Genomic DNA, 22,627 nt, shown 5'->3' on the forward strand with positions numbered 1-22,627 from the left:
TGCAGACTCCTTTTCACCAAAGACAGAATGGCCTTGGGGAATTAGGGTATGAGAGAAAAAGTCCAGTGAAACTACATTCTCATCCAGGCTCCACCTGAGTTGCTAGATTTGGCCAAGGTCATTTACCCTTCTGTGCCTTAGTTTCTATAACTGTTGAAAAAGATTGTTTTTTTTAAACAACAGAAATTTATTTTCTTTATTTCTCACTCCTTTTTTTAAAAAAAATTTATATTGGATCAGTTGATTAACAATGTTGCGTTAGTTGCAGGAGTACAGCAAAGTGATTCAGTTATACATATACATGTATCTATTCCTTTTCAAAATGTTTTCCCATCTAGGTTATTACAGAACACTGAGCAGCGTTGTGCTATACAGTAGGTCCTTGTTGGTTGTATAAATATATTTATTTATTTTTAACATCTTTATTGGAGTATAATTGCTTTACAATGGTGTGTTAGTTTCTGCTTTATAACAAAGTGAATCAGCTATACATATACATATATCCCCATATCTCCTCCCTCTTGCATCTCCCTCCCACCCTCCCTACTCCACCCCTCTAGGTAGTCACAAAGCACCGAGCTGATCTCCCTGTGCTATGTGGCTGCTTCCCACTAGCTGTTTTATGTTTGGTAATGTATATATGTCCATGTCACTCTCTCACTTCGTCCCAGTTTACCCATCCCCCTCCCCATGTCCTCAAGTCCATTCTCTACGTCTGTGTCTTTATTCCTGTCTGCCCCTAGGTTCTTCAGAACCTTTTTTTTTTTTTTTAGATTCCATATATATGTGTTAGCATATGGTATTTGTTTTTCTCTTTCTGACTTACTTCACTCTGTATGACAGACTCTAGGTCCATCCACCTCACTACAAATAACTCAATTTCGTTTCTTTTTATGGCTGAGTAATATTCCATTGTATATATGTGCCACATCTTCTTTATCCATTTATCTGTCTATGGACACTTAGGTTGCTTCCATGTCCTGGCTATTGAAAATAGAGCTGTAATGAACATAGTGGTACATGACTCTTTGAAAAAGATTATTTGCCTCTTTAGTGATTGGGAAGATAAGATAATTCTTTAGGGGCCCCAAAAAGTGGTCAGAAGAAGGTGCTATGAGAAAACCAAGTAGTACTATTATTATTGAGCTGTGTATCCTGTTGGCATGAGTCATCTTGCTGCAAAGACACAGAAGCAATTCCAAGTGTGGCTGAGCATCAGAGACAATTAGAAGGAGGCCAGTGCACTTAGCCGGTGTTAAGGTAGATTTTAGTTGCATTGAAATCTGCCCTTTACTCGTTCAAAAAAACCAAAGCAGGGGGACACTTTTAAAATAAGTATAGCAATGTGATTATACAAATAGACTTTCAAAATATTAAAGCCAGTTTGAATCCATGGTTTGCCACTTAGTACTATGACCTTGGGCAAGTTTCTTTAAACTTCATTTTTCCCATCTGTATAATAGCATCTATAGGGCTATTGTAGGGACTTAAAAACGTACAGGGTTACAAGGACTCAAGAAAGTTAGCTATTATTGTAATTTATAGGAGATAGAAGAAAGTAGAAATTCAGATTGATAAATAAGTGAATCTTTAAAAAAAGTAAGAAAAAGACAAGTTTGTATTTTATAAAACATTATATGATTCAAGGGGTCTAGGAAGAGGCAAACTTGTTTTGTCAAGTCTGAATCCACCCCTATTTCATGAGTCTACCGCAACCCGTCAAACCTATGATATCTCGCACACAAAACACAAACAGGAAAAACCTTCCGTGTGCTTCAACAAAAACAGCTTTCCATTCTAAAGCCACCTATATATATTTTTATATATATATATTTTTTTGTTTGCTTGAAAAATCTCTTGGATACCCAATAGCTCTTTTAAAACAAATCTCAGATGCTGTGTTTCTGTTGTTTTAAAGAGAGAGCAATCAGAGGAGCGCGGATTAGCTCCCTTTGAATCTCCTTGGGGGCTGGGAAGCCTTCAGGCAAAGCCCGGGGGGCAGGACGCTTTTTTTTTTTTTTTTTTTTTTTAAATCGATCTCCGAACCTTCGCTCCGGCGGCGGGGGCGGGGGGGGCGCGGGTGGGAGGGGTCTGGCCGCGGGGCGCGGCGCCGCTCACCCATCCCCCCCGAGCGCGCGGCTGGGCGGCCGGCCGGCGGCCGCGGAAGATGCGGAGGGGCGGCGGCGCGGGCCCTACCCAGCCCGGGCGGCGGGGCGGGCGCCGCCCGAGGGGGTAGGGCGCGCGCGGGGGCGCGCCGGGCCGGGGAGGCGCGCTCCGGCCGCGCTCGCTCCGCGCTCCCTCAGCTGGTTCGCTCGCTCGCTCCCTCCTCCCTCGGCAGCCGCGGCGGCAGCAGGAGAAGGCGGCGGCGGCGGCTGGGGATCAGACATGGCGGCGGATCTGAACCTGGAGTGGATCTGCTCCCTGCCCCGCTCCTGGACTTACGGGATCACCCGGGGCGGCCGAGTCTTCTTCATCAAGTAAAGAGCTGGGGACGGCGCGGGGGCCCGGAGGGGGCGGGAGGCTGGCGACAGAGGGGAGCGAGCCGGGTCGGTGCCTCTCCGGCCCCCTCGGCTCCTCCCGCGCCCCCACTCAAGCCCCGTCTCGGCCCCTTCTCTCACCCCTGCAGCGAGGAGGCGAAGAGCACCACCTGGCTGCACCCCGTCACCGGCGAGGCCGTGGTCACCGGGCACCGGCGGCAGAGCACAGGTAACGCCGAGCCCGGCCGGGCCCGAGCGGAGTTGGCTTTCGCCGGGAGGAGGCTGCAGAGCCCTGGCCGCCCACCTCCTGCCGGCAACCTGCCCCGAGCCGCCGTCCCCGGGAGGCGGCGAGGTGGGGCGGAGGCCGGCGGGCGGGGGCGGCCGCAGGTAGAGGGGCCGGGGGACTTCCCTCGAGTCTCCGGACGCCCCTCTCCTCCGTCTTTGATCGCCACTAGCCCACGGCGCCCTCTGCCCCATCCCAACCTGCTCTTCCCCCACGCCCCTGGGTGGCCCACTCCCCTCCCCCGGGAAACCTGGGATCCTGAGTTTTTCCTCCCGCGGCCACTCCTGAGTCCTCCGAGCGCCCCCCGGGCCCCCCACCTCACCCCTCTTTCAACCTTTAGGAAATCCTTTCCCACTCCCCTCCTGCAGCCCGAAACCCTGCCTCTCGTCCGCGGGGAGAATGTGTCCACATCCTCCCCCTCCTCCCCGGGAGCTGCCTCCCTCCTCCTGTGCGGCTTCCTCCTCCGAGGTGGGACTTGTGGGTAGGTGGCTGTTGGAGGAGGAGACGAGTTTGGGGGTGCTTCGATCCTCTCCGCGACAGAGCGGCTTGGGAGATCTGCACGCTTTCCCTCGTGCCCCCGGAGGAGCAGCCGGGGCAGGCATTTGCAGCTGCAGTTGCTGGCCAGCCAGATTCGAAGTCCCCGGCGGCGGCACCGAGGTCGCATACACTGCCAGGAGGCGGTGGGCGTGCTGGGAGGTGTCCTGCGTGAGGGCACTGCTGCCCTGATAGGAGAGGGTCGCCGGCGAAGCATATCTTCCTGGTGCCTTGGGTAGCTTGTTTGAATGCTGCTTGTGAGTTGAGCTGGAGGAGAGCTGATTGGAGCTTCAGTGCTGGTCTGGCTTTCTTTTGTCATTCTTTGTGTACATTCTTGAAACTTGTTTGTCTTTGAAACGTAACATGTGTTCTCTTCCTGGCCTGCCTCTGTTTCGGGTGATTGGAAAGGCTTGAGAACAGTTTGGGTGGAAGGTGAGGCCGGCTTCAGAAGTCTGTAGAGCTTGCCCTCCGGGATACTTCTCCAACTCTGAGATTCTCTTAAAGTTGCCAGGATATTGAACAAGCCTGCCTTCTCTATTAAATTCTGGAGTTCAGCGAAGTGACTAATATCTCTAAATTTGCAAAAAGGTGGAGGAGGAAGGGGAAAGCTGGTATAGCAAGCATGATGAGGTTACATTTTTAAGGCATTTCTGACTAACGCGGCGTCATATTTCTTAACTCCCTGTCGTCTTTGACTTGAATGTACATTTCAGTGTTTTGCATACGTAAGTCAACTTTGATGGCCTCTTTGCCTTATGGATAGTAACAGGTTTGTGTCACAAGAGATAATATGATATTTATTTAGCCTAATCGTCTCGTGGAATTATTCCATGATTATTTTGGCTATGTGAAATATAAATCTTTATCCTATTTACCCCCAAGGATTTGATAACATTCACACCTCAGAAAATTTTATTATATGATTTCAGGTTAATTTTATTTTTGAGAGATGATCTTGATTTTTCTCTGGTTTGGTTTACTTTGACTTTGTACACACATCATCGGTTTTTTATTTCAGAGCGGTATTATGGTTAAATCCAAGACACTGGTGGTTTGTAAGTAACATGTAGCACAGAATGGTGCCATCGTTCACCTGCATTATTGCCAGGTTTATTACTTGAAACTTCACATCTCTTAAAGTCAAGTCTGTAGAAACACACATGTACGTATAAGTATGTGATTTCAGATTTCTTTCCCCCTAATTAAGTACTTAGGAAGTTCTTTCTCATCAATCACACTTCCTGGATGGATTCACTTATGTAGCTGAAAGATATGGTCTTACATAGACACAACATACCTAGGAAGAAGTGGGTGTTACCTTTTACGTATAGTCTTTTTCTTTGGTTTTGGGGGAGTTTTTGGCCTACCGTTCAAGGGTACTTACCTAGGATTACAAGGCATCCCTTTGCTTTTTTGGCTGCCAGGGCGTAGTTCCTCTCCACTCTGATCAAAGTGTATAATTATGTCAGATAACCTCTAATATTGTTGATACTTTTCTGGTGGCTTTACATTTGAATTGCCATTTTCCCAAAAATGATATTATATCTGAGTTTTATTACCAGTCTAATGCTTTTGGGGGGGGTTACAAACCTACTTAATAAATGAAAATAGCTGATCATGAAAAGGAATAATTAAAATGGTTTGAAACTTACTGTGCTGTTCTATCGATGTAATACTAATGGTGAAATGTATGTTTTTTTAGATTTGCCTACTGGCTGGGAAGAAGCATATACTTTTGAAGGTGCAAGATACTATATAAAGTGAGTTTTTTTAATTATGATTTTTTTCCTTGGTAATTCAAATGTTGTGATTAACCTTTGGTTGTATGTCTAGGTATGATCATGATTTCTTAAGGTTTATTGTATTATGTTGACTTTATGCTTTATGAGTGTTGGAATTTTGAGGTAAAAGATGACACTCTTAGTTTTCTTAAGTTGTTTGCCTGGACCTTCATTGATTTGGGAGTTAGATCATTTATGGCCACAGTTACATTTTTGGTGCCTCTGTATATATTTTTGAGTGATAGCGCATTACAGTATTTTGTCTTTAGTATGTTACCTTTTTTTTTTCTTTTTAAGTGAATTCTGTTCATGTGTATTTTGACCAGAACTATAAGTAGCAAAAGTGATGTAAAGCTAGATTACCGTTTGATGGACAATAACAGGACTGAAAATAAAAGTAAATAAATAAGGAGTATTTCACAAACATCTGTTGGAACATTGTTTGTAATTTGCCTCAGTTTATTTAAATATATCTAAGTTTTAAAAATACATATCGAAATATTTTACTGGTAATTGTATTTGAATAAAAGGCTTTCAGTAGCACTTACAAGGGACAAATGACCAGTCCTAAAGTTAAATTAATTCTATAGAATATTGAAATAATTTTCTGTTCAGAGTTAACTTGATAGTACTTGGAGACAAATACAATGTTTGAGGGCAATATTATATAGGAAAATTTTTTATCCCTCAAGGGAAAATAAAGGTGGTTTTATCTTCATGTTAAATTAGAAACTGTTTACTTAAGAGCTTGTTTTTGTTGTTTTAAAATTTTTTGTTTAATTTTAAGGAACTGAGGCTTGAAAGAGAATGCTTAAATACAAGATTTGGTTGAGATGTCAGTGGTTTAATAATAATAACAGGTACCTAGCTAAAGGCACCTCTGTTACATTGGGCCCAGTAAGGTATTTTGCTGAGTGCCATTTTAAAGATGATGCCATACTTCACTAAATTATAATTACCTATATGGTTTTAACATTTTTTAGAATGATATTTACATAAAATGTTAAGGGATATGTATAGTATTAGCTATGCTTGCTTTTTTGGATGTAGAAATAGAGAAAGCAGAACTAAGATACAGGAATGGAGTATAGTTTCATGATGTGGTCCTTCTCTGGATATGTTTAATTTACATCTTTTATTTGGAGATTGTGCTGTGCATTGTTAGATGGCCTAAAAAATAAAGGCATGAGTAAAGTGCAGAGTCACCAAGTATTTTTTCTAGTGGTTATTTTTATCCTGAATTAAAGTGAGTTTGTATTGCCATGAGAAGGGGTGCTTCTTTTTTTTTCTGGACAAAGTATTGATATTTCTGAAGAAAGACAGTTTTTTTGGTGGAGTTCATTTATTTTTATCCAGTATAATTTTAACTACTGTACCTTAAGCCTAGCTGATCTACAGAATAGGAGTAACATTACAATTCTCAATATTATTTAAATGTCGGTGAATGTGTACGTTCTTAGATGAATGTTTGACAGTACAAAATGTTATTATTCTGTGTGGGCCAAATATGTATGTTTTAATTTAGAAGTAGGCTGTTAGAAAGACTGAGTTTTCTTTTGTTTTACTAGCCATTTTGATTAGAGTTTCTTGAGTGTCATGCCTAAGTAAGTTTCTCAGGCAAATTAGGACAATATTAAGAAAGTGGTAATAATTTTACTTTAACTCAGGGTACATTTTTAAACTAGTGGGTTTTAATCATGTGGTATTGATAGACAGCCAATCATTGTGTCCAAAAGTAGCAATAAAGAATTTATATTATGAAGGTAATTTGTTCTAAAATTGAGCATATTTTAGAAATATACACTCATTAAACTTCAAGTAAAATAACCATTGACAAATACATGATTTGCTGAATGTTGGGTGCTACTACCTTTCCTTTCTGGGTTATATCAGAAGACTAATTTCTTTTAAGATTAGTTAAATCTCTAATGTGGGCTGTAATTTCCTAGAAATTTTTTACTTACTTGTGTTGTTATAAGCAATTAGGGATGCCTGATCATTCTAATATAATAGGGGCACTACTTTTATCTTAAACTTCACAATTTACAGAGTGCTTTCACATATGTTATCACGTCTGAATCTCATTTTAATCGTGGATGTAGTCAGAAGAATTACTCTTTCCATTGTCACACCACATAATAAAACAACAGAAACATGCCTTTGGAATTTATGGTCTGCAAAGACAGCAAGATGAGAAACAGCAGGAACATGAACTATATTTAGAATGTTCAGAGTAGGAGAAAGGATAGGAGTCTTCAGTAGGAAAGTGATGACTGTTGGTGGATATATTTCTCATTGTTGGTTCTTTTTTAGATGAAGGAAGGAGGTTACTGCTCAGATTATAAGAAAAACAGGTGATATAGTGAGCAGGGTGGATTTTATTCACAGGGGAAGAGGGAAGATGAAAGGCCAATAAAAGACACATTGACCATCTTGTTATTCCTAATCCTGCGTTCCTGGGAGGCTCCCAGAGCAAGAACTGAAAGAGACTGAAAGAACTTGAGTTGTTTCTACTTTAGTTCCCAAGTGAAGTACATTTAACTCTCAAATTATTTCTCTCCTGAACAAATGTTGGTGTTTGTTCAAAATGGCAGAAGAAGAATTTATCTTTGCATAGTATTTTGGTATCAACGACTGCATCCCTGTGGGCATTGAGGAGAAGAATACTCTTGTGGGGAAGAGTTGGAAGCAGGCCTTGACCCTCTAACACGTTGGAGCTCAGTCTTCCTGTCTTTAAATTAGGCTGGCTGGAAAAGATAACTTCTCAATTCCAGCCCACTTTCAAATTTCTTTGAATTTTATACTATTCTGGGAATTTACAGTATTCTACAAAATAATGAACTCACAGTGCCAAGAAGAGATAATGTGGGAAATGTGGAAAGTTACTTAGCTTTCCTATCCCGGTTAACTGTTTAATCTCCCTCTTTAAGCTTTGTGCAGATAACCATAGATAAGTCTAAGCAGAGCCAGAGCTGTGTTGTGCTTGCTGTCTTTCTGTTGCTGCATTTTGTGTTTTGTGTACTTATCTTTCAGGGAGAGCTGTGTGCACGCAGTTAACAGTGCTAACTAATGGCTGATCAGAGTTGAGTTGTATAGATTTGAGCTGGATAATCAGTTTACTTTATACAGTTTTTGAAATTGGTTCTTTCATAAAAGTCTACAGTTCGGAAACAGAATATATAATATAGAGAAGGTATTTTACTTTAAATCAATTTGGCCAGAAAATATTAAAATTTGAAAATTCTGTATTGTAAAGATAAATATTTAGCTTTAATTTTTTATGAGAAAAGCTTGCTTTAAGCTAACCAGCCTCTAAATTATTTTATTACTTGTGTGTGTGTGTGTAAATACATATACACAGAGTTTGAATTTGATTATTGTTTCCATATTGCTTTTTAACACTTAATTCATGCTTTTTATCTTTAGGAAGAATGCTGAAAATTGCCAGTGATTTTTATAATTTATAAAGTGTAGCTTTAAATATTCAAATAACTTAGCTCGTAAAGTACAGAAGATAATCTTATATATTTGAAGGTTATAAAACTTTCTGCTTACTCCTTGAAATATTACTTAATGACTCTGTAATGACAGGTCATGGTAGCTTAAAATGGATGTGTCATTGACTATTACTTTGTGCTTCAAAGCTTTAAGATGGTTAACTTAAAGGGCTAAGTAAATCTTAAAACAGTGCTCTCCTAATAGTGAGAAACTTTGTTCTAATTATTTAGAGGTCATTGTCTTATGTGGCAGGTTTGGGGATCAAAAAATGTCTTTGCAGGGTAATAAAGTAGTATGTAAATTTTGTGAGGTTATATTTTCATATTGCTTTTTTCTTTCTTTTTTTTTTTTTTTTTTGGTGGTACGCGGGCCTCTCACTGTTGTGGCCTCTCCCATTGCGGAGCACAGGCTCCGGACGTGCAGGCTCAGTGGCCATGGCTCACGGGCCCAGCCGCTATGCAGCATGTGGGATCTTCCCGGACCAGGGCACGAACCTGTGTCCCCTGCATCGGCAGGCGGATTCTCAACCACTGAGCCACCAGGGAAGCCCCCATATTGCTTTTTTCTTGATTTAAAATTTTAAGTTCTGAAAATTGAACTTTTTCTTAGATATGCAAATAGAGCAGTGTGTGATTTTTGACTAATGAAGTTTCATTTCAGTATCTGCTATAGTTGGGTCTAGTGTGTGCTTAGAATTTCAAACTAATCTGCAATGATGGGAATTCTAGTATGAAATAGCCATTTAAGGTTGCAAGTGAGAGGAAAATCTGTTTCTTCACAGATTATCACAATTCAAACTATGAGTGAAGATGGAACATAGCTGCCACGAGAATGTGAGAATATATTGCAATATAGTTGATATTTTAAATTGTTTGGTATAATAGTACTATAATATTATAATTAGACATAGCAACACAATGTTTCAGAACAATTCCTGGATGTTGTACATCTTTTTTGTATTCATAACAGAGTTTTTGGAATAAGTAATCCTTTTTTTAAAAAATTTTAAATTTTATTTATTTATTTTGTTGTGCTGGGTCAGCAGGCGGGCTCCTTAGTTGTGGCATGCAAACTCTTAGTTGTGGTATGCGTGTGTGATCTAGTTCCCTGACCAGGGATCGAACCCAGGCCTCCTGTATTGGGAGCGTGGAGTCTTAACCACTGGGCCACCAGGGAAGTCCCAGAATAAGTAATCCTTACATGTGTAAAGCACTTCATGCTGATTCGATAGGTACAGCATAACAATTGAACTATGACTTCAACCTTCAAGGAGTTTGTAGTATAGAGAAAAGCATGCAGTGTATTAAAAAAGGGAGATGGTGTGGGCCCCATGAACTTGGTTAGTGTGAGGCACTTCAACACAGCATTCAGTGAATTTAATCCTCACAGTAGCCCCTAGTTTTCTTTTTCTCCCTGCCACAACCCCTTTTTCAGGATGAAACTGAAGCTTAACGAGGTTAAGGGCCTGTTGTAGGTCATATAGTTTCACTATGAGTCACTAGCATTCAAATTAAGGTCTCTGGGCTGAAACCCTTCTAGACCTAAAAATACAGGGCAGTATAAACAGATCCTATAGTATGTGTCTCTCCATAAGTAGGTTGCTTGGGGACAGAAGTATCATTTCAGAGAAATAAGTACAATGGTTAGGTTAGTGGGCCAACCTACAAATAGAAGCTTGTTTCACCCCCTAAAAACCTGTTGACTAGTATTATTTTAGTAGAACCTTGGAATTTGGTCCTTCCTTTACATCCACTGAAGAGTGCTAGACACTGTTCTAGGTGTTTGGTGATACAACTGAGACCCGGCCTTCCTGGAGCCTACAATCTAGTAGGAAAAAGAGACGTTAAAACAAAACATGGAACAAACATGTAATTTTAAAATGGCGTCTTCATAAAAGAAAAGCAGAGTGTTTTGTGGCAGATTAGGAAAGTTTACCATAAAGAACAGTGTTTCAGGATGAAATGTGTTTAAGTTTCAAGGGTGGGGTGACAGGATTTCCACCCTCAGTGAATTTTATCTGGAATCTCATTGTCCTTTTTAGCCCCAGGAAGGTTGCTCGGGACCAGGCCCACTCAGTGCCTTCTTGTAGTGCCTGCCTATAGCTTAATGCCAGCATCCAATGAGCCTCTGAGTAAATGGTGTCTGTACTGATGATGCTGGCCTCCACCCTCCCTTGGAGTTAATCGGGGTAGAACAGAGGAGTCCCCACAACTCAAGTGATTGCATTTGGAGAGCCCTTTCTGGATTTCTCAAATGATTTTCCCCTAATGTTGATAGACCTCTTTCTTTGTTTTCTTCTTATTCTCAAAGCTGGTGTAGTTTAGGAAGGGGGAAGAAATGGGGAGTAGAGAAAGAATTGGTTGGAAGAGTCAAAGAGTTGGAGGCCTTGAAGACCGGTAGGATGTAAACATCCCTGTCTAGGCACCTCTGTCTGTTCTACAAAGACAAGGGGTTTCTCAGCACTTGTGGGCCAATACTCTCTCCTGGGACCTTTTCATTTTTCTGTAACAGATAATGTAGAAGTTGGGGTTAATGGTGAAAATTTACTTGTATAGATGTGTATGCGTAAATTGGAGTTAATATAAAAAATGATGCTGGGGCTTCCCTGGTGGCGCAGTGGTTGAGAGTCAGCCTGCCGATGCAGGGGACGCGGGTTCGTGCCCCGGTCCGGGAAGATCCCACATGCCGCGGAGCGGCTGGGCCCGTGAGCCATGGCCGCTGAGCCTGCGCGTCTGGAGCCTGTGCTCCGCAACGGGAGAGGCCACAACAGTGAGAGACCCACGTACCGCAAAAAAAAAAAAAAAAAATTGATGCTGGTTGTCCGTCAGACGGTGTCTTAAGAAGTCAGAGGAGGAAGGAGCTTACTTAGGCCGGGCTGACGTGGAAAGGCTTGAAGGAAGAGGCAGGAGTTGAGCTAAGCCTTAAGGGCATGGATGGAATTCAGATGGGTTGAGATAGATGACTGATAACATAAATTCATGGGGGTGGGGACATGTATAATATGTGTGATGAGTAGTGATAACTGCCCTGCTGGTGATTAGAAAATGCTAGGATAATGGGAAGTCAGACGAGGAATGCTGTTAGGAGTACTGTTTGTTGTTGTGTCTGGTCTTTGAATAAAAGGCTGAGATTTTTATTTCTAGGCAAGCCCACTGCAGGTGTTTTTTGGTATAGCATTAATAGCTTAAAGTGAAGGTTTTAAGGGAGATTTTAATATAGGCAGCTTGGGTTAGAAAGGGGCAAACCTGGAATCGAGGAGTCCCATCCTGGGTCTGTCGCTGTAACCTGGGAGTTAGTTGCTGGAACCAACTTGGTAGCAGTGGGAATGGAAAGGAAGGAGGCCATTGATCAAAGATACTGAAGAGGAGTTGACAGGCCTTGGGAGTCTTGCTGAGCTGGGAGGTTGTCAGAGAAAGAGAGGTCAAAAGTTACACAGAAGCCTTTGTGTCTGAGTGGCTACAAGAATGATTGGTACCCTTGACCAGAATAAGGGAGTAGGTGGTTGGGGGGAGCGCTAGGTGGAGGTGTTAATGATGGTTTGGTTTTTGAGCTGCTTATCTTGAGAGGGCATAGCATTTTAGGTGGCTAAAATCTGGCCTTTCCAAAGGACTCCCAACATTATCTTCTATTCCTCCCTCATGAATAAGAAATACAAACCACCCCCCATCCCCCCTGCCCCCACAGAATGCTATCTCAGCTACCTAATTATCTCCAAGCAGTATGTAGATCCAAGCCAGGAATGTCATATTCATCCATCCAATTATTCATTCAACAAACACTTACTGAGTACTGTGTGCCAAGTGCTTTAGGTTTTATGAACGAAACAGACATGGACCTTGCTCTTAAGGAGCTTATAGTTAAATTAAGGAGAGAGACAGCAGTATCATAATCACAAACATATAGTCGTAGACTGATAAATGCGATGAAGTATACATCATGCTTTGAGCAGATGTATTTGTGAGGACTCGGCCCAGTGTGGAAGAGGCCTTTCTCACAAACATAAGGAATAACCCTTCCTCTGAAAGCTCAGCTGTGAAACCCCACAGAGTGATGAGAACAGAGCAGTGCAAAGTCACCTGAAAGATGAATTGATAGCATCTTGGGCTTGAGATTGGACCATAACCTGAGTGAAAGTGTTGCTATAGCTAAAGAAAGACTTGGGGTGGGGTTGGTGTGATGTGGAAATTTAGAAAAAGGAGAAAAGCTGCAGAAGTTACTCTCTACTGTCTAGTAGAGAGCAAGGTTAAGCCAATTGATTTTGACTGTTATTCCAGTCCCAGTGGCAAGGTCTTCCAATTACTCAATCTTTCACTGATGCATTTTTTCCCTTCACTTTTCTTCAATACATTTTGAACTCATAATTATGTGCCTTAGCAATTAGGTACAATCATTAAACAAAATAGACCAAACAACTTCACCCTTCTGGGGACTGGGATGGTGGAGGAGAGAATATCAGACAAAGAAAATATAACTTTTATGGTATGTAAGAATATATAAATGCTGTAGGAAAAAAATTAGAGCAAGGTGTGTAGGATCAGGAGAGGAGTGAAGAGGGATGGGTGTGGGAGAAAAAGACAGTGGAATCAGAGAAGGAAGAGCCCAGCTGCGTGGCGGCCTCCTTGGTTGATGTAATTGGCTGTTACACGGGGAGATGTGGAGCCGTCGCAGGTCTGAGCAGAGGAGGAGATGCGTGGTCTGGCTTCGCCCTTTGAAAGGGTCAGTCTGACTGTTGTGTGAAGGTGAGACTTTGGGGGCCTAGTGGAGCCCCTCCAGTGTAAGTTCTCTCCCTCATCAGATTCTCTCCTTATACTTCCTTTTAACACTTAACAGGATCATGATTAAATATTTAATTGTGTAACCCCATATTTCCTTTAAGCTGCCAGCGATTATCAGTGCCATTGATTTAATAACAGTAACAGCTTTTCAGAGGGGAGAGACATAACCATATTAAATAAACCCCTTGATCCTTAATTCAGAAACAGTATATTGAAAAAGCATGTTTTAAAATCAAGTCAATGCTTGCTTAATACCTGTTTGCCTACACTCCTTATGGTAGGTAAGCTTCATGAAAAGCAGCTCATTCATTGCTGTGTTTTTAGTCCCTCAGCTTAAACTTTTCTCATAGTAGTTCCTCAGTAAATATTTGTTGATTGATGAATTTTGATGATGACACTCAACTTCATTCCATGCTATTCAGAAACCTTGTAATGTGGCTGTTTGTGAAATTTAAATATTCTCTTTATGTGACATCTATCTGTCCCAATATGAATTAGGAAGTCAGCTGTTTCTCGAGTTTGGCTTATGTGATTCTCCTCCAGGAGACAGATAGGATCTGCTCAGAGGCCTGATTATGGGACCAGATCCAGGATCAAGCCAAGATAATGCAGGGACCTGTGAGGGCTGTTGGGAGACAGCTGAATCCCAGACCTTGCCAGTGACCATGCCATTTCCATTTCGAAATGTTCACAGTTCAGGCTGCTGTGGTTTGGAGAATGGGGGAGATATACTGTCATCATTAGTATGAGTAAAGCAAGTGTAGACCACTGAACTCAGTGGGTCCTAGAGAGGCCTGAGAGAAATAGAAATTAGTCCTCACGAGGTACAGGTGACAGACATTTCAGAGCCACGCAGAGAATTCCTTGGTTACTTAGAAGTAGCCTCCTAGCTATTTGGGAATTATTCTCTGAAGTGGCCAGTAATTTCAGAAACACCCAAGAGAATCCCTCTGGACTGTTAACTCCTTGAAGGCAGAGACTGTGTCATATCATCTTTATGTTTCCAGCACTTGACACATAATAGGCAATGAGATGTTTGAAATGAAGACCTATTACAGATTGTAAGAAAAACAAGTCATTGCCCAAATCTGAACATCCCAGGTCACTTTTCTGCTTCTCACTTGTCATCTAGTCAGGATTCATATTGTTGTAAATGTCAGTGACCCAAAGCCAACTATTACAAGCAAAAGCAAACTCTCTTCCCACATTAGTTCCAGGAGTGACACAAGTGAATCCTTCAAGACCCTTCCTCACTCACCTTTTTTCACTTTAGAAAGCTTTTCTCCACTTAACCATAAAAATGTTTGCCCATGGCCCCAAATTACACCCTTTTAGCTTTTTAACCCAAAAGATAAGGTTTCTTCTCTATTCCTCAATAAAAAAAATCTTAGACAAGGACTTTGACCACCTTGTATTACATGCCCATTGCTGGAGTGAAGACTGGCCCTTTGGTCTTCAGTAATTTTCTGTCCTTGGCTGAAACCAAGATTATTATCAACCAGCCTTCCAAGAAACAGTGTGATGAGAGAGGAAGGCCTGGTCACGTAGGAAGTCAGGGTGTGAAAGGCTGCATGATCAGAGATCTCCTGCTTCTCCCTTGTATACAGTGCACAGTGCTAAAGGCCAGGAAGGCCATGAACCTGAGCGTCTGCAGACTTCCTAAGAAGTGATATTATCAATGATTTTCAAGGATGCTTTCTGCCTTCCATTGAAGAAGTAGTTGAAGATACGTGCAGGGTGGTTCAGGCCTGGACCCTGGAGAATGAAGAGGAAGAGTTAAATTCTGAGGAAGAAGCAATAGAAACCAATCCTATACTGGCTGCCTTGAGCAAGGGGGATTGAGGAAACCAACTTCGATTTGGTACAAGTGACAGTACAGCCTCACTGTGATCAAAACCTCCACCCTGCTACAGTGGGCCAGGGATTCCCTCTGGTTCTTCTGAAATCACTGGCCACTTCAGAAAATAATTCCCACACAGTGTCAGTGCTTGAGTAATGCTACCCAAACTTGCTTGCTACATGCCTCCCGGGGATGTTCTACATGCTTTCCACCCCCGCCCGCCCCCGTCCCTTCCAAGTGACTAAGATTCTTTACACATATTATTTCTTTGGAATAGACATGGTCTTCAAAAGAGAGAATTTGCCTCTGAGATGAAAAATAGTTTTAGACTTCATATTGAGTGAATTCCATCAGCTTTTGCTGAACTTGGTTGAAGGTGCATATAATACCCATTTTATTAAATATTTACAATGAAGCTGTTTGACCTAAAATTTAAAACTTAGTAAAAATAGGACAGAATAGCAGAGTCTTCAGAAGAAACAAGGAATTACTCCTTGCTCATTTTTCATAGTATACAAAGCAATGGTGGAGAGAAAGTAACTTGTTAAACTTAGTGTCAATTTTTTTCTGTTTGAAAATTCATCTGTTCCAGTTTTATTTTGAAAAATCTAATCGATCACAGAATATAGATGCATCTAATAATGATGGCATTTAAAAAAATTTAGTAAAGAAATGTCAGAGAATGATTCCAAATCTGTGTTTAGTGTGTGTCCTTTTTTCCAACCTGTTTTATAATGTTAAGTGTTTCTTTCTGATTATAGAAGTAAAACATTTGGAAAAAACTGAAGAGTATAAAGAAGGAGAAAATAAAATCACCTGGTCTCATTATGCAGAGAGAATTTCTATTAATATTTCTGTATATATGCAAAAATATTTTTAAAGATTTGGGTCTTATTGCTAGTACTGTTTTCATTAAAGTTATATCGTGTGTCCTTATGTCATTATATATGCAATGGAAGATTTTTTAATAACTGATGTTTTATCTTATGAATATATAATAGTTTAATCATCCCTCTATTTTTAGATGGCTATGTTGTTTCCAACTTTTTGCTGTGAGAAAAATCCTTATATAACATACGCATGTCTGTTTCCTAGACTTGGAATTATTGGGATAGGGTGTGAGCTTTTTAAAGGGTTCATTACTTAACATTTTGCCAAATTGCCCTCTAAGAGATTTGTACAAAGTTATGGTCTCCCCTTAGTATATGAAGTGTATAAAAGTGCCCCTGTTTCTCCATACCTACAATAAATACTCCGGACAGATGAAATTTGAAGGGAACTGATGGAGAATCTGTGTGGGTTGTCATTAGTGATTCGGAGAGTTTGGAACAGGGACTAGTCTTTATCTGTTGCTACATAACCAACTATACCAAAACTTAGTGGCTTAAAACAACAATGATTTATAATTTCTCACCTTTCTTTGGGTTGACTGGGCTCAGCTAGGCTGTTCTATTTCCTGTGATATAACTGAGGGCCCTCCTGCAGATACATTCAGCTGCAACTTGGCTGGAATATCCCGTGTCTTCTCTCCTCGTGGCCTCTCATGACTTAGTAGTCTATCTAGAGTTTCTTGCTAACAACGCAGCTGGCTTCTAAGAGGGAACGTTCCAAGAAGACAAGCCCCTGGGTGCAAGCGTTTATCAAACCTCTGCTTGCATTATGCTTGCTCATGTCCTGTTGGTCAAAGCAAGTCACATGACCAAGGCCAACATCAAAAGTGGGAGAGAACTACACAAGCCTGTGAATACCAGGAGATGTGGTTCATTGCAGACCGTTGATGTAATGGATTACCAGAAATAGTAAATAAGGTTCAACTAGCATTGCAAGTCTGATTGATGAGCAATAGCGCTTTGGAGCACTGTTTTTAGAAAAATTTGGAGATCAACTTCTGGATCAGTAGGAAAGTGTATTGTGACAAGTTAATGATGTTTGCAAGGGCTTAGGTGAGGAGGTTGGTATAATGGTGTATTTACCATCCTTAATTTAATATCTGAATTTATATCATAAAGCCACAAACGTAAACATGAAAGGCAATTCAAGAGCTTACATGTAAGCCCAAATATTTTAAAAACATTGGAGTACTTGAGTAAAGTGAGCCTTAAGCTTTTATTCATCCTGGTTTCGTACTGACAATTAATACAACTGGTAGTACAAGATATCAATAATTGGGCTTCCCTGGTGGTGCAGTGGTTGAGGGTCCGCCTGCCGATGCAGGGGACACGGGTTCGTGCCCCGGTCCGGGAAGATCCCACATGCCGCGGAGCGGCTAGGCCCGTGAGCCATGGCCGTTGAGCCTGCGCGTCCGGAGCCTGTGCTCCGCAACGGGAGAGGCCACAACAGTGAGAGGCCCGCGTACCGCAAAAAAAAAAAAAAAAGATATCAATAATTGGCATCTTGTGCTAGATTAGTTTGCAAGATACCCGTATTTCACACCAGGACTGCTCTTTCCCATTGCTGAGTGAAAAAGCTGTAGCAGGGTTCATAGATGAGGAGCAAGTACCTATACTAGTGCCCAAGGTCAGAGTATGGGTGGGTGGATGGCTAGATGGATGGAGACATAATCTCACATATATACGTATTTGCATGTGTGAGTGTGTGATTTTAAGAGCTTGACTGAGTTGTGAACTTGACGCTTGGATTTACTCATGTGATTTAACCAGTATTATCAGTGGCAGTATTTAAGAGTAGGCACTATGGCCTATGCCAATGGTCCCCAGCCTCTTTGGCACTAGGGACCGCTTTCATGGAAGACAGTCTTTCCACGGACGGGGTTGGGGTGTGGTTCAGGCGGTAACATGAGCGATGGGGAGCGGCAGGGAGCAGTGGGGAGCGATGGGTAGTGGCAGATGAAGCTTTACTCCCTCTCCCGCCGCTCACCTCCTGCTGTGCGGCCCGGTTCCTAACAGGCATTCTGAGGGAGACCTATAGGAAAATGTTACTATTCCTCCTGATACAGTAGTGCGGGGTCTCTTTTATGCTTTTCCCTCTCACCCCATACTCTGCTCTCCCAGAGGAGGTTCTGTGCATGTCAGCAGTTTGGTGTGTGTCCTCCTCCCCCTTCTTTGCATACGTATACATTCATTTATTTTTACCAAAATGAGCTTGTCCTATATGTACAATTCTTTGACTTTTCCTTTTTATTTAATACCTTAGATCTTTTCGTATTAGTACTTAGAAGTCAACACTGTTCTTTCAGTAGCTACAAAATATTCATTAATTATTTAGCTGGACATTAATTATTTAGTTGGACATTTAGTGTTTTTCCATTTTTTTTCTCAGTTTCTAAAAATGTTGTCATGAACGTACTTATACATAAACTGTGGCCGTATGCAAATGTTTTTATAAAATAGATGTGGAAATTGCTGAGTTAGGCTGTATACGTATTTTAGCTTTTGATAAACGTAGTAAAATCCTGCTAAACACCATAAATAGGGTCTGAAAATATTGAAGTGATTAAAATGCATAATTATAAGATTAATGAAAAGCAGTATTTTTCATTAAGTTCATGGAGTCACACACAAAAAATAGGAAAGTGGTAGAAAGTGACACATTGTGCAAAACTACATAATGAATCAGAAAGCCCCAAATGAAAACAGGGCATTCATCCCCTAAATTCCTTTTGGAATTGGAGTTGGTCCAACTATTGGAGCCCTTTGACAGTCACGTTCAGATTAATTTGTGGTTTTACTATTTGTGGTTTACAGTTAGGCCAACTTCCAAACAATCTTTACCATCTTATCCTCGCATGATGCAGTGTGTAGGATTATTGTCTCCTGTATCCTTGCCAGCACTTGGTGTTACCAGCCTTAAGTTTTGAGTAATCTAATGGACAAAAATGGTATCTTGTTTGAATTTGCGCATTGTTGGTTTTGGCCATGCTTGTCATCTTTCCCTCTATTTGTTGCCTATTTGAGTCTCTTCTACAAATTGCCTCTTCCATATATTTTCTCTATTTTTCTATTGCTATTTTTCTTAATGATTTATATCATTATGTACTTTTTTGTATTTTTGATATCTGAGCCAGTTAGCTTATTAGAGCTCTCCAAGGTATTTTTGCTGTGCACCCTGATAAGTAGAACGTTTTTGGTTATATACTCATTATATAATGTCTATTTATTTATAGATTATATATGTGTATTGTTGTTAGTCTGTGTCATACATTTTTTTTTTTTTTTTTTTTTTGCGGTATGCGGGCCTCTCACTGTTGTGGCCTCTCCCGTTGTGGAGCACAGGCTCCAGACATGCAGGCTCAGCAGCCATGGCTCACAGGCCCAGCCGCTCCGCGGCATGTGGGATCTTCCCGGACCGGGGCACGAACCCATGTCACCTGCATCGGCAGGCGGACTCTCAACCACTGCGCCACCAGGGAAGCCCCTGTGTCTTGCATCTTAGTAAAGCTTATTTTTTCCCTGTTTTATTGTGTTTTAAAAATAAGTGTAAATAGGGGTGCTACAGCAAAGGAAACTATAAACAAGACCAAAAGACAACCCTGAGAATGGGAGAAAATATTTGCAAATGAAGCAACTGACAAAGGATTAATCTCCAAAATGTATAAGCAGCTCATGCAGCTCAATAACAGAAAAACAAGCAACCCAATCCAAAAATGGGCAGAAGACCTAAATAGACATTTCTCCAAAGAAGATATACAGACTGCCAACAAACACATGAAAGAATGCTCAACATCATTAATCATTAGAGAAATGCAAATCAAAACTACAGTGAGGTATCATCTCACACCAGTCAGAATGGCCACCATCAAAAAATCTAGAAACAATAAATGCTGGAGAGGGTGTGGAGAAAAGGGAACACTCTTGCACTGCTGGTGGGAATGTGAATTGGTATAGCCACTATGGAGGACAGTATGGAGGTTCCTTAAAAAACTACAAATAGAACTACCACATGACCCAGCAATCTCACTACTGGGTATATACCCTGAGAAAAGCATAATTCAAAAAGAGTCATGTACCAAAATATTCATTGCAGCTCTATTTACAATAGCCAGGACATGGAAGCAACCCAAATGTCCATCAACAGATGAATGGATAAAGAAGATGTGGCACATATATACAATGGAATATTACTCAGCCATAAAAAGAAACGAAACTGAGTTATTTGTAGTGAGGTGGATGGACCTAGAGTCTGTCATACAGAGTGAAGTAAGTCAGAAAGAGAAAGACAAACACCGTATGCTGACACATATATATGGAATTTAAGGAAAAAAAATGTCACGAAGAACCTAGGGGTAAGACAAGAATAAAGACACAGACCTACTAGAGAATGGACTTGAGGATATGGGGAGGGGGAAGGGTAAGCTGTGACAAAGTGAGAGAGTGGCATGGACATATATACACTACAAAACGTAAAATAGATAGCTAGTGGGAAGCAGCAGCATAGCACAGGGAGATCAGCTCGGTGCTTTGTGGCCACCTAGAGGGGTGGGATAGGGAGGGTGGGAGGGAGGGAGACGCAAGAGGGAAGAGATATGGGAACATATGTATATGTATAACTGATTCACTTTGTTATAAAGCAGAAACTAACACACCATTGGAAAGCAATTGTACTCCAATAAAGATGTAAAAAAAGGTGTTAATATTATTTAGTCTTTGTTTAAACTTGGAATTCTGTAAAACAATTCTACATATTTCATGATTCATTTTATTCTACTACTGTAATTTGAGATTTAAAATTTTTCTTTATTATAAATGGTGACTGAATGATTTTGCAGAAATTATTCTCTTAAACTCCTTCCTAGATGTAAAAGAAAAAAAAAAAACCAAAACCAACTTATTTCACTGTGAATCTTCAGTCTTTTGGTATGATTTCCTTTATTTGTAAATAACCTCTCATTAAATATTATTCCAAAAAAAAAAAAAACAAATGGGATGCTAACCTGTCCACAGCCCAGTGTAGAGTCTAGTGTGCATTCACCTAGGAAATCAGGAGTTGTGAGCGAAACATGATTTAGGCCCTTTACAGGCCAGTTAGGTTGGCCAAGAAGAGCATGCTCTCTGTTCTGTGACCACAGTGTGCATATCTGTAAGCCCCTGGCCACTGAGTACTCTGGTGAAGTGGAAAGTAGCCAAGGGTCAGACCTTGGCTCCGTTACCTTTATTAACCACACAGCTTGGAGAAAATTGCTTACTCTCACTAAGAACCAGTTTCTTCATGTGTAAAATGGAGAGGGTAGTCCTTGTCTTGCCTACTTTATAGGCTTATGATGTGAGTTAATCTATGTGAATAAACTTTGAAAAACTGTAAAACATGGGGTACATATGAAATACCTGGGTATTTATTTTGCAAGGTCATAACATTGGGTATATAAGACAACATACTTCAGGATCATTTATGCTGGAAAACAGTTGAAAATGGCTGGCCTACTAATTGTGGTTCAGAAATATTTTAAGTCTTCATCGTGTGCAGATTTTAAACCTCTTGAAGGTAGAAACTGTTACACATGATGGTCAATAAGTTTTGTTGTTGATGGTGTATGTACATTTAATAATATACATATTTGGTTTTTAAAATGTTTTCTATTTAAGAAAGCCCTGTGATTTAGGAATTAGAAATCAGCTTATTTGTGAAATACCCAGTGACACTAAGGAAGACTTTCTTGAAAGAGTAAAGTAGCTATTGTCCACGGCTGCAGAGAAAAGGCAGGGCCTGGCATGAATATATTCTCCAAGATAGTGAAGAACTCAAGGCATTGTAACGGTAGGGTCTCTCATGTAAGCAGTGGAACTGAATTATGAGGAAGGCGGTGTATGATACAGCGTACCCAGGAGTGATGATGAAAAGGCAGTTTTGAACGTGGATAATGCTGTTTTTAAGAAATGTGCTTTATAATTTTTTAAAAAAATAAATGAATTTAACTGTAAAATAAATTATTATTGTCTGTAGAAGATAGTGGATGGAGGGAGGAGAAATAAAAGAACTGAACCCCTTATCATTAATAAAAAAGAATAAGAAAATTGGGATTGCATATTTTACAATATTTTACAAGTATTGACACTCAGGCTCTGTAACGGTGCTGGAAAACAGGCGCTCTCAGGCCCGTGCTGCTGGCTGGCCAGGCCGGCCCATGACCAGTAGTGGCCTGAGTAGGCTGGGACTGAGCTGTGGGCAGTGGGCCAGGCGAGGTCACATTCCTTCTGAATACTCTCCCCTCCTTCCCTCTCCTTTGATTCTCAGAACAACCCCATGGGGTAGAAAGCAGGACAGGCCTAGTCCAGTTCAACTCACTAAACCTTTTATGCTCACCCAGATGAGTGGGAAGGGGTGGTGGCATGCTTACTTATTATATCTACTTTCAAAAACTTATTTAAAACTCTTGGAGGGGTAGAAGACAGTGTGCAAAAAACAGACGAAATCCTTTGTATATTTGGAAGAATAGATGTATTTCTCAGAAATAGTTCACACTGAGGAACTTCTGTATTTCAGAA

The 22,627-nt window shown here is 41.0% G+C and overlaps 1 protein-coding gene across 34 annotated transcripts in view; it reads left to right on the forward strand.

Annotated features, from left to right (window-relative positions):
- The first annotated feature begins 2,090 nt into the window (after positions 1-2,090).
- The window catches only part of PLEKHA5 (pleckstrin homology domain containing A5), a 243,153-nt gene continuing 222,616 nt past the window's right edge, over positions 2,091-22,627 (forward strand). For 2 of the 34 annotated variants that reach the window (XR_007470386.1, XM_049695105.1), the window contains exons 1-3: positions 2,091-2,477; positions 2,627-2,706; positions 4,997-5,054. Coding sequence is in view for 27 of the 34 variants with exons in the window: in XM_049695105.1 (XP_049551062.1) it covers positions 2,386-2,477; positions 2,627-2,706; positions 4,997-5,054 (230 nt within the window). In the remaining 7 variants the exon portion in view is untranslated. The other 32 variants (XM_033430287.2, XM_033430285.2, XM_033430276.2 and 29 more) reach the window with 28 other exon arrangements.

Source organism: Orcinus orca, chromosome 11 (genome assembly GCF_937001465.1).
Source record: "Orcinus orca chromosome 11, mOrcOrc1.1, whole genome shotgun sequence".
Classification (NCBI taxonomy): domain Eukaryota; kingdom Metazoa; phylum Chordata; class Mammalia; order Artiodactyla; family Delphinidae; genus Orcinus; species Orcinus orca.